This window comes from Choloepus didactylus, chromosome 11, assembly GCF_015220235.1.
Source record: "Choloepus didactylus isolate mChoDid1 chromosome 11, mChoDid1.pri, whole genome shotgun sequence".
Taxonomy (NCBI): domain Eukaryota; kingdom Metazoa; phylum Chordata; class Mammalia; order Pilosa; family Megalonychidae; genus Choloepus; species Choloepus didactylus.
Genome location: NC_051317.1, coordinates 14,661,366 through 14,674,275, shown reverse-complemented (window position 1 = coordinate 14,674,275; position 12,910 = coordinate 14,661,366). Strand labels below are relative to the sequence as shown.

General features: G+C 38.5%; 1 protein-coding gene across 7 annotated transcripts in view; it reads right to left on the bottom strand.

The window, feature by feature from the left end:
* Nucleotides 1-12,910, bottom strand: part of EBF1 (EBF transcription factor 1) — a 432,079-nt gene that overhangs the window by 123,474 nt on the left and 295,695 nt on the right. For 5 of the 7 annotated variants that reach the window (XM_037798760.1, XM_037798761.1, XM_037798756.1 and 2 more), the window contains one exon: nt 2,206-2,347. In XM_037798760.1, coding sequence (XP_037654688.1) covers nt 2,206-2,347 — 142 coding nt within the window. The remainder of the gene's footprint in view (nt 1-2,205; nt 2,348-12,910) is intronic. The other 2 variants (XM_037798759.1, XM_037798758.1) reach the window with 1 other exon arrangement.

The following is a 12,910-nucleotide window of genomic DNA, read 5'->3' as shown; positions in this document are numbered from 1 at the left end:
CCTATGTGGCTGCATTCTTCGCAAGTGACTTTGCTTTGCCCCTTCCTTCCCTCCAGTGTTGAAACATTTTGTAATTAGTTCCCAACAATTAAAAATTAGATTTTAAATTCTTGCCCAACTGGAACACATGGCCCCACGGGGCTCTCACTCCCACCTGGCAACAACTGATGATCTCAGGGGCAGCAGAGGGTGTACTTGCTTGTCCTCCCTGGTCTCCACCCAAACCACTTCCCTTATTTGTATTACCCGCCCCTCATCCAAAGCAGGGTGTGGGTTTTGGGGGGGTTTTGTTTGTTTGTTTGTTTGTTTGTTTAACCACTTACAGATCATAACCTTTGTTTTACGAAGAAGGAAACTAAGGAACCTAAAAGTTGAGGTGACTTATCCAAGGTCACACAAAGTTCAGAGATGAAACTAAGAATTGAATTAGGGGTTCTCAGGCACCTGTTTCAAGGCTCTTTCCCCCATCTCACCCTGTGAAGTCAAGTTACTGACCTCCATCCCCTGGAGGTGTCCTTGCTAGCAGGCTTGGTTTTGTTTGTTTGATGTTGTTTGGTTTCATGTGGAGGGGTGATTTTGCACAGAATCCTATGCTCTCTCACCGGCATTCCAGGATCGGGATTGGGAGCTGGGTTTGGCCCACATTTGTAGGACAATGAAACTGAATCCATGACTGGCAGATTTGAAACTGAGAGTCAAGTCACCCCAATGGGGCAGTAACCATTGCAAATAACAAGCCACAGTCAACAAAACACATTGTGTGCATGGGGTATGTACCTATTAGTTCTTCCTCCTTTCGCCTTCACACCTCTAGTCCCACAATGCCTTAAAGTGACTCCAAGGATATTAAAAAGGCAACATTACAATAAAGTGAGGATCAGAATAATTTTAAGTACAGAAATGAAACTTGGAATGTCATCATGAGCAGGTGTTTCCATGGCCTCCTACAAAAAGTAATATCCATCTATCTCAGCACTAATGAAACCATAAAGAAGCAGCTTTTGAAAGATGATGGTTTGCTTTTAAAAGACTGCAAAACTAGATTGGTAAAGAATCCCTTCTAAGAGCATTCCATCTGGCTAATTAATGAAAAGTACAGTTTGTGTATTCCTTAAGCACAGAAAAAAAAATCAAGCAAAAGAGATGATAGCAGTATGTTTATTAAATTGGGATGCTGGCAGGGAAAAGAGTTTTCTATTATGAATTATATCATGGACAGCTCATGGCCCATGGAAAAGTCAGGCAATAAGGTGGTAGTGTTTCTAAAATAACCCTGCTGAAATAGCAAACTGGAAAGTAGATGAGGAAGACGGGTCAGGAGTTTTACCTAAGGAGAATGCAAAAATCCTAGCAGGGTGTTTGGTATACATTAGAGTCTCAATCACTACTTTTTGAATGGATGGGTGGATGGATCGATGGATGGACGGACAGACAGATAGATGTAACGTAGACATGCAGCACAGTAAACTTCAAACTGCACTCTATCTAGCCCATGGCTCTTCCGAGTGGCTTTTACTTTCCTTGATTCAAATTTTTATCTGGTTTCCTCCAGTCCTTTCAAAGGTACCACTGATTAGCTGAGATTCTCAAGATAATTGTTATTTTCCCCATACCAAAATCTACCTACAGAAAGCATGCTCTGTCATGTGGTGGGGAGGGGAGGGTTCTGCACAGGGCAGAGGAGGAACATTTAGTCTGGACTTCATAGTCAGAAAGTGCCACCAACCTAGACTTTGGATCTTATCTCCAAATGAAGTTAAACACGTAGCCACAGAGGTACAACAGCAGGATCGGAAAGAAGACTGTGTTCATTATAAAACTTTCATGGTCAACTTGCAAACCCTTAAAATGTATCACAATCTTTGTTACCCTGCTTTGGCCTTTCTTGATTTTTTTAGTCAAGTGGGAGTTTAAAATAAAGAACTAGCCCAGGTCTCTCTCTCACTCAACCTGAAAGAAAGCTATTCCAGCTATTTCCAGGATAAAGACCCATACAACCAGAAATAGTGGGTCTCAAAGAAATTTTCCTGCCTTTAAATACTAGGCTCCATATTTTGAAGAGTAAAACCCCCTGAGAATCAATATTGTTCAAAAGGACACTTGAAATCTGAAATTGGATAGAAAATGTGGTGAAATTGGAAGAAAGAAACCAAATAAATTCACAGTTAAAGTAGCAATGTCAACCAATGAAAATGATTCGCCTACCATGCTCCAGATAAGAGGGCGTACCTTCCGAGGGGTCAAGCCGCCGAGCCCTCCGCCCGTGTTTGGAGTTATTATGGACAAACATATTATCAGAGACCGCCAGGACATGACCATCCACGTTGACAGTTGTAGACACCACGACCTGGAGACATAAGAGAGAAATGAATGAACATTTTAATATAAAAGCATGGAGGGTAATAAACTCAAGTTAAATAAATAACAGCTGGGAGCTGAAGAAAATTGCATAGCTATTTCACATAATAACTGGTGCTTATGCTGTACAAGTCTAACAAGAGAAGCTATTGATGAGTGGGTCTTTGGCATGGAAAGCTTTTGATGCAGTTTTAAGTAAAATTGCACAGTTTATAGTTATACAGCAGAAGGTACACTGTTAACCATAATTTTAACAAGAGGATCTTTATTAGCATATTTTTTTACACAAGGGTGGTTGTGTTTCACCTAAATTACCCTTCAGTTTAGACACTGAAGCAGATATCACAGTTGATCATGCAAATAAAAATCTTTTGAATCTTTAAAATACATGCCTCCCCCCACCTGCCCCCCGCTGTGTCAGGGTTAACAGGATAGAGAAATGAAAAAGAGGTTTCAGTGAGAGCTGGGAGACAGCTTTCTCTTCTGAGTACCTTTTTGGGCTTTCTTGTCCTTTTCCTTGCCACATTAGCTTGGGTCAATCAAATGAAAGTCCCCCCTCAACACCATTACAATCCTCCCCAAGTATACCTCCTTCCGCCGCAAAAAAACAAAACAAAACAAAACAAAACAAAAAACCCTGCTAATTAAGGGTTTTAGATGTCTATTTCAATGCCAAGGGAAAAATGGTGACACTGGCTCAAGAGACAATTCAAGCACCCTGACTCTCTCATAAACTTACTCTGAACCCTGTTTGCAGAAAGGGACATAAGCAAAGGTGCTGTCTCAAAGAACTTTGACTAAAACAATGAGAAGAAATGACCTACACTTCCCCTTATATTAAATGGGGAAAGGGGATTAAAACCAAAACCCACTGAGATATGTTTATTCATGTGACCTCTTACAACCAAATATAATAATTGTCTGTAATTGCAGCTTCAGCTCCCACCCCATGCTTTGACACGGGGAACACCAATCAGCCAGCTCCCGTTTAATCCACCTATTATGTTGACTAATTAACTTTGCTCCACAGTTTATTTCTTCCTCCATTATCAGCCCCTGTCAGCCGCAAGCATAGGGGGCATCTCAGGCTCTTTGATTGATCACCGATAGATTGACATGCAGATTAATTTAATTAGAATCACCTCACTTGAGACATGAAAGACAATGGCAAGAGGGCTAATAGATCTGCTTTCATAATGAGGCGAGCCTCCAGAGCAGAAGGCTGAGGATTTCTGATTTTTTTTGCTCAATTCCCCAGGTGCTCAGAAAGGCTCTCGTTTTAATTGTTCTTGGTTTTGAGAGGCATTAGGCTCTGAAGAGGTGAAATGCTTTACAAGGATTGGCACATACCGCGGCCCCAGTCTCCAAGGAAGCCTTTTCTAGGAGTCGGCAGAGGGGTACACTGACTTCTAGGGCCTTGTGCAAAGCCGGCTGCAGTTTCACCACCCAAGTGGGGCAGACGGCAAAGCACTGGGCTTTGGCCTATGCCTGCGAATTGTCGGTCCTGCCTGGCAAAGTGCACCCCTCCACCGACCCCCGTCCCATCAACGCTTGCCACACATAAAAGTTCCACTGTCCCCTGTATTTGAACTGAAAGGCATCCTGGCAAAATAAGCTAAATTCCTCTTCCCATGCCTCAAAGAGCGCAACTAACTGCGGCTGTGAAAGCGCTGCTCGCAATATTATCATGAAGTTGGTTTTAGTTTTTAAATCTAATTTATTAGAATGCAAAGTAAGTGATTGAAAATCCATTCAGGGACCTAGAGTATTCTCCACAGTCATTGTGAAACCCAAAATTCCAGGTAGAATGAGTCATTCATGGGAGGAGAAGTAAGTTCCAGGTAGGAGTTTGCAAAGAGGTTTTCTCTTTATTGGTTGGCAGACCAGGTCTGACACAGCCTGAGACTTATTTGAATGTCTCATCAATTATAGGTTAATTTAAAGGAAGAAGAAGAAAGAGAAGGAGGAAGAAGAGGAAGAAAAGGATACAAGAAAATTGTCTTACTCTTTTGTTTTCAAAAAGTATTATATACAGTGGGAAGATTCTATATTATTTAAGAAAATGGAGATTCACTTTTCTCTTTAGTTAGGGAGATGATTTCAGGGTACGTTTATAATTACATAACAGAGCTGGGTCTTTCAAAGAAATTTTGATTTACTACAAGACCACAATTGAGTGTTCTCTGAAGTCGTTAGCTGAAGATACTATAAAAGGAATCCCAAACGGTATCTGTTGCCAGTGTCAGGAAATACAGAAAGTGGTTATTCTAAATGACTGTCTTAAGAAGGAAAAAAAAATGACAATTCGCCATGCACCTGTAAGACACTAGCACTACAGGCTTAAGGCTTAAAATACTCAGTATTTTTTTAAGACATTGCCATCTAATTCCTATACTGGCCAAAAAATGTCAAAAAACAGTTAAGGGAAAAAGAACTATGCCTTTTTCATTTTCTTTTCTTGAAAGAAGACTCACCAGGGCCATCTGTGTGAGAGAATCATTTAATTGAAAGACTGATCAAAATTGGAGAAGGGATAATACTGGAGAATTCTCATGCCTTTAATTTCTAGAAAATAAACACCAAATATGTTCCTTGGAAACTTGTAACACAATACATTTTAACTTCCCTATTTGAAAATAATTTCTCTCATTCTAATTTGGAAATGATCAGAATGTATTTAAATGAAATATATGCTAAAATTAATCCACAGAGCAACTTGTAAATTTAAAAAAAAAAAAATCTAATCGTAAGATGCAAAGAGAATACTGAAGTGTCCTTTAAAAATAGTCCCACAGTAGGAGGGAAAAGAGTCTTTACAGTTTAATACAAGATTAATGAGGTGCTGACACATTCATGCAGGCAAGGGGACAGCCAGCCTGCCAAATCTTCAACCTCCCTAAATTTTGTCAACAAAACACAGTTTACATGGGACAGATAAACATGGGAAATGATTTTACATTTTGACTCAACCACCCCTTCTTTTATCACCTCCTTACTCCACTGCCCAGGGAAAGAGGTGGTGGGAGTATGAAGAACATGTATATTAAGGATTTTATGATATCTGTTATTATTAGAACTTTACTCTCTAGAACTGTACTGTCCAATACAGTAGCCATACTTGGCTATTTAAATTTTAATTTTAATTAATAGCAACTAAGTAAAATTAAAAACATTTCATTCTTTCATCTCAATAGCCACATTTCAAGTTCTCAGTAGCCATATGTGGCTAGAAGCTGCTGTACTGGTCAGGACAAATATAGAACATTTCCATTATTGCTGAATGTTTTATTGGACATCACTGTTCTAGAATGGTCTTGAAATAAACCCCACAGGCATACCTCAGAGATGTAGCGTGTTTGTTCCAGACCACCACAATAAAGCGAATACTGCAATAAAGCTGGACATACTAATTTTTTGGTTTCCCAACGCATATAAAAGTTATGTTTACACTACACTGTAGTCTCATAAGTATGCAATAGCATTTGTCTTAAAAAGGAATGTGCATACCTTAAATAAAATGTGATACACAGACATGAAACGAGCACACGCTGTTGGAAAAATAGGGCCAGTCCACTTGCTCAACTCATGGTTGCCACAAACTTTAATTTGTTAAAAACACAATATCTGTGAAGTGCAATAAAGTGAAGTGCAATAAAAGGAGGTATGCCTGTACTAATTTATTCATGAGGATCCCCAAGTTTATATCTCCTGAAATAAATATTAGCCTAGGTGGACAGTTTTAGGGTTATGTGCGTATGTATTTTTATCACTACACTTTTTGGAATCAAATTTCTATTCGTGGGCTTTGCTTTTTAACATGACAATCCAGGGACACACCAACTCATTACCATCCAGCATGTTCTATGATACCTTCTAGCTGGGTTTTTACCCTCTAGACTCTGTTCAGGTGAAGGATAAGAAGGGCAAACAAGAAATCTGCAACTACCCATGGACTTTGGTGGTTTTACACTGACCTTTTGAATTTCTTGGTTCATCTTCATTGTTCAGAATCTGCTCTGCTATGTCCTTTCCCAGATCTAGATATCCCTAAAGGTCACTATTTTTATTATTCCCTCTATTTAGAATTTGAAAGTATTAGATATGAAATTAATGATTCTTCATTCCCAATTCCACCTTTCCTGGTTGATGTGACTTTGGGCAACTCAACTTTAGTCAAGCTCAGTGTCTTTGACTCTCAAATGGGAATAATGATAGTACCTAAGTTGTAAGGTTCCTATGAAACTTACATTATTTGACATGGCTAGCTTTGTTCCTGGTACACATCGATCACTCCAGAAATGTTATTAGCAATAGCAGAGTAGTTGTTGTTTTGCTGGTGATGTCAAACAAAAAGTTTTTAAAAAAATGTGTTGGGCAAATAATGTGAAGTATCTATTTAAAAAAAATTCTTCTGTATTTTATTGAATTAAAAAAATAAATTAACATCTCATTTTTATATGACATTTCAGAAACTTAAATTCATAACAGAATGTTCATTCAATTAATGCAATTTTTTTAAAAAAAATTATTCTAGTAACATACATACAACCTATATATTTAAATGTGGTTAAAATCTGAAGTATCCCACTTGCCATAAAGAAGACCAAGCATATAAATGAAATAAGCAAGTGATATGATAACAAATATTATATGGTTCCACTTATATGAAATATCTAGAATAAGCAAATTCAGAGAGACCAAAAGTAGATTATGGGGTTACCAGGAGCAGGAAGGGGTAAGAAGGGGAAAATGGGGAGTTGCTGATTAATGGGATAGAGTTTCTGTTTGGGGAAATGAAAAAGTTTCGGTAATGGATGGAGCTGATGGTGGCATGAATGCAATGAATGCCACCGAACTGTACACATAAAAATGGTTAAAATAGCAAATTTTATGTTATATATGTGTTACCACAATGAAAAAAGAAGACAACCAAGCATAAACTGCTGTTTTAAATAAAGGATACAGAAACTGTTTCTTCAAGGGCCACTGCTTTATCAATCTAACAATGAAATCTTGCAATTTTAAAGACCTTTATGCTCAGAACACATTATCATACAATTTATGCCTCTTGTGAATTGAAATTTTCACTGGTTATATAATTTAGCTTTTTAGAACCTATCAGCATTTAGCCCGTTACATTCCAGGCTTGCAACTAAATGAAACTTGACTGTTTGGGAATAGTCTGAAAGTTAGGCATGTTACCAATTCAGTCTAGTTTTCCTGAAATTTCACATTAATGAGAGGTTCTCTGGGAGTTGTGTATTGCTTAGTACTCCCTCACTATCATTCTCTCCTCCCTTCATGTAAGGCAAGAGACCTTGTATATCCCAAATATATTATCTTAGATTCAGGAAGCATAAAACCTCTGTCTTGTGGGCAGATTTTTAAAAAGACACAAACAGCTAAATCCAATAGTAAGTGGAAGATCACCTTAACAAATTAGCTGCTCATGTGGAAGAAGGAGTTTTGACAAAGGCAACTAAAAGATCTGAAATCTGTATCTTCAAGTATTCCCACAACAAACATAAAATGGGGGGAAACATTAACCTGTCAAAATACTTTCAAGGTTTAAATTTAGAATATTTTGATAATAAGTATCACCCTCCACAAAGTAACCACTGCAGCAAGTTAATTTGGAGTGACTAATATGCATATCTATCTATCTATATACAGATAGATATAGATATAGATATAGATATAGATATAGATATAGATATATCTTGGTTTCAATGCTGATGCTAGTTAACTCAGTGTGTGCTGACAGTGGCCTGTGTCATGGCTTCCTTACCTCTGGCTTTAGCTTATTCTATGTTTGCATTAGTTCAGGGTTCTTAATAATAAGGCAGTAAAAGCACTGGCTTGAAATTCATGAAATAAAAAGGCATTGAGAGCAACATACCATAGAATACTACTCAACGAGAGAAAGGAACAAGCTATTGATACACAAAAACCTGAATGAATCTCTAGAGAAGGATGCTGAGCAAAAAAAAAAAAAACCTATCCCCAAAAGTTACATACATCATGAGGCCATTTAATCAACATTCTTGAAATAACAAAATTTTAGAAAAGAACAGCTTAGTGGTTCAGAGTTCAGGGACAGAGGGAAGAGCAGAACGGAGGTGATAAGGGCCACGAAAGAGCAAGAGGAGGGATCCTGGAGTGAGGATGCTGCTTCTGGACTGCAGTGGCGCGTTCACGAACCCACACGTGGAACGGCACTTTATAGAACTAAACATGCACACTCACATAACAATGAGCACAAGTAAAGCTGGGGAAGTTTCAGTAAGATGGCTGGATTTTACCAATGTCCACATCCAGGTTGTAATACTCTACTACAGTTTTGAAAAATGTTACCACTGGGAAAAATTGGGTAAAGGATACTTGGGATTCCAGACCTTCCATTGTTTCTTATAACTAGATGTGAAACCATAATTGTCTCAACTTAAAAATTAAATTAAAAAAAAGTCATTGATCAAACTTCTATTCTCAACCCCACACAACCCCCACTCTCCAGCCTTCCTGTCTGTTAAAACTTTTCTTTACAGACTCATCAAATGTTAGAGTCACAAGAGACCTAAGAGATCCGCCAATCTAGCAGCTTCCAACTAAGAGTTTTCAAACGTAGTAATGAGGGACAAAATTTCAGAAAGGGAATTGTAAACACATCCATAACAAGACTTTACAAAAATATTAAGTTAGTTTCCTTTGTCTGGGATATCAACTCCATGTGAAAACACTGGTTATCTCATGAGCAGCAGTTTTACATAGCTTTGAATAATATTCAAATAGAGAATGCAATTCTTACTCAAGAAATGCAATTAGGTTGGAAGAAATACTTTATCACATGGGGTTCGTCAGAGCAAATTATAAAAGGAGTCCTCAGTAGTTATGACACTGCAAATCTGTGCAATACCTCCTTTTACAGTTTCAAAAACTGAGGCCCAAAAGGTTTAAAAACATTCTCAAGGTGATGGGACAAATCACTAGCAGAGGCAAGCTGGAAGGGAAACTTCCAGACTTGCAGCCCAGTGCTCACCCACAACAGTCCCTGGCCCCTCCATACGTGCCTAAGTTAGGCCTGCTGACCCTCAGCTCTCCTAGTACCTTCCAGTACAAATCTCCAGTGTCTCGCGTGACTGGCTACAATTTAGGTATTATTTACATAAAAATGGTCTGCAGCAGTTCGGTCTTCATTAACTCTGTCCTTTAAAATATCCTTGACTGATATGGAATGAGACATTCTCTGAAACTCATCTGATTGCTAGTTTCTATCTGGCTGAAAGATCCCAAAGAGCTCATTAAAAATTATGGAGGACGCATGAACCTACAGGAAGTAACAGAGTAGAACTGCCATAGTAAGCGAGTGGCTAACGGCGTTAAATCCACACTTTAAGGTTGAAGGCAAAAAAATCTATTCTCCTAATAGTAAGACACAGACATGCAAAATCCTCAGATACTCATGCTAAACTAATTTAGATCTTTGGAAACTAGACTCAGCTTCCATCTCCTTAACTGCAGCACATAATAGACATAAAAAGCTCATCAGTGATCTAAACCTTGTTCTTTCCTCTATGGATCAGGATGCTTTTGATGACTCTTGACGGCATCATTTGTGTTGCTTAACTGATGTCTTCCATTTATTTACTCTTATTGGCCATTTTAAGCAGGAGTGAGCAGAACATATAGAATCATCATGTGTGCTCTCTGTCGATGAGAGTATGGCACATGGAATGGAAAGTGGAGCAACCAAATGGCATAATGGCCAACAACTCAGATCTCAGGGTCAGACAGTCCTGAGTTTGAACCTCAACTCCATCACTTACTAATTTGTGACTCAAAAGAGTCACTTACACATAGGAATGAGTCGTGAGCCTACAGTGTACCAGGCATTACTCTGCACACTGGACAAGCATCAGCGAACAAGAGAGAGAAAGTGTTTGCTCACCAGTAGCTTAGTTCTTATTGAGGGCGAGGCAGGGAACAGACAATAAACAAGTAAGAATAAAACCTAATTTCAGATTCTGTTAAGCTCTAATAAGAAAATAAAATGGGGTGATGCCTTGGTGGGAGCTATTTTTTATTGGGTGACTGATTAACCTCTGAGAAGATGACATTTTAACTGAAATATGAGCAATAAGAAGTATCTAGCCATTCAATGATTTGGGGAGGAAGAGTTTCCCAGGGAGAAAGAATAGCAAGTGGAAAGATCTTGAGGCAGGAAGGTGTCTGGTGTATTCAGGGAAGAGAAATGAAGGAAAAGGAAGAACGCCAATGTGCCTGGAGCAAAGTCAGCAAGGGAAAAAGTGGTAGAAAAATAAGTAAGATAATACATGCAAAGCATTTATACAGTGTTTGACACGTGACAAGAGGGCCACAATTTGCACCTTTAAGAGTGGAAAAATATAAGAATAGCTTTAACTGGTAAATCCCCAAAACTTTAGACATCCTCAGAACTAATATCCATTGGCAATCACTGGTTGAAACAAACACTTTACATCTATCCTTTAAGGTATTTTACATTTTCTTCAATGACAACTGTATTTAATATAGAAATTTATTTACTCTAAATGCAGAACCACTACTCATCAAATGCTGTTCATAAGGATTCCTTCTCAGTAATGCATACTTTCTGCCAAGACTCAGCATAAGGTTCATGCCAAGATACATATTTGCCCAATAAGCCGTAATGGTTTAATGTATCAGGTTGAAAATCCACCATTTGTATTTACCATGTTATGTGAATTAATCCTGTATTCTGAAACTATCATTAGAGCTGCTTTCAGTATAATTAATCAGTATGGTGCATCTTAAAATTATTCTGTATGAAGAGAATGATTGCAGCTCAGGCCCGCAGCATTCTGTTGGTAAAGAATTTAATTGCGAGATGTGCTGTTTGTCAAAACACTATAAGTACATCCAAGACAAGGGGCGGGGGACAGTGGGAGAGAAATAAAAGAGATGAGAATGTCTCCTTCTTAATTTAAGTGGCTTTAAAAGCAGGCTGAAACCACAGAGGTTGGACATGTATTTTAAGAATCCTCTAATTACACCCTGTAACATATTGATTCAGAGCCACTGTGGATTTTTAAATAAATGACATGGATCCTCAAAAATTATAGAATTCACTAAAAAAAGGCAGGGGGTTGCCCTCTAATGTCATTTCCCATGTCATCATTTCTAAAAGAAAAACCCATTTTTCATGGGAATTTGGGATAAATAACCTGGTTGTTTATCCTCATATCTCCTATCCCCCACTCAAATGACTAAGTGAAAGAAGGTTGTTCTTCTCCTTGGGTAAACATGAGTTTGTGCTTGCTGTTCTTTCTCCTTGGAATACTCTTCTGGCTCTTCTCAGGACAATCACTTTTACCCTTTAGCTCTGAGTTTAATAGTCACTTCCTCAGAAGCCTTCCCTGATCACCTACTTTAAGGTAGGTTCCCATCACTGACCTCATACTGTTATTCTCTCTCATTATGTCCTGTTTAATTTTCATTATCACAATGATTACAAATTTAATCATTTGTAAGTATTAATTTTTACACATCTTCATTGTGGCAGCTAATGATAATTGCACACTGTAAATCCATTTTCTCCTCTTCCTGGGTGGCACACATTTTCAGGCCTCCCCCTGTGCTTATATGTGGCCATGTGATTAACTTCCAGCCAACAGAATGTTAGCAGATTGGACAAGGATCATTTCTGCACCAAGGTTTGTGAGAGTTCTGTGTGCTCCTTTCATGTGCTCTTTTAGCCATCACAGAAAAAACAAGGTAATAGGGAATGGTGAAGCCCCAGGACCTAAAGGGTCCAGGTCCCCAAACACATTCATGAACACAATCGACCCACCAAAGAGAAACACCTGCCTTGTACCATAATGTGAGCAAGAAATAACCTTCTGGTTTATGTAAGCCAGTATACATGCTTTGGTCTATTTGTTACAGCAGCTAGTATTATCCTAACTGATATATTCCAACAAGACTAAGAGCTTCATTGAAACAAAGACCCCACCTTATTTGCTCATCTTTATATACGCCCCAAGTATCACTTCAATAAATACTACGGAGTTCATGCATGCATGCATGAATGAATAGATCTTATATTTATGTCCATATATAGACATAGATCTAACATTTACATATGAATATAGATTTATAACCCAAGGAAGAACTTTACTGAAGAGAGAAGATGGATTTGAAAATTTATACTTTAACACATAGTCTTCATGTATTGTTGTGTTTACTGCAGCCACAGCTTGTACCCAATTCTTGTTCCTCCCCCTTACTACCTTCTTTCAGCCAGTCACAACAAGGAAAGCTATTGATAAGGACTTAAATCTTAACCTTGACTTATCTGGCGCCTGTCAGTTAAAAACCAGATCCGCGACGTGGTTTTAACACAGTCCTTTGACATTAGCATCTTTTTAGTGTCAAGATGAAGGAACAGGCTCATTTTAGTCACAGTGAATTTTTCCGTGTCATGAATTGTTTTTGTCCCCAGCATACCCCACTTTCTCACTTCCTGCCCCCTACCCCACACCCACCAGGACTGAAT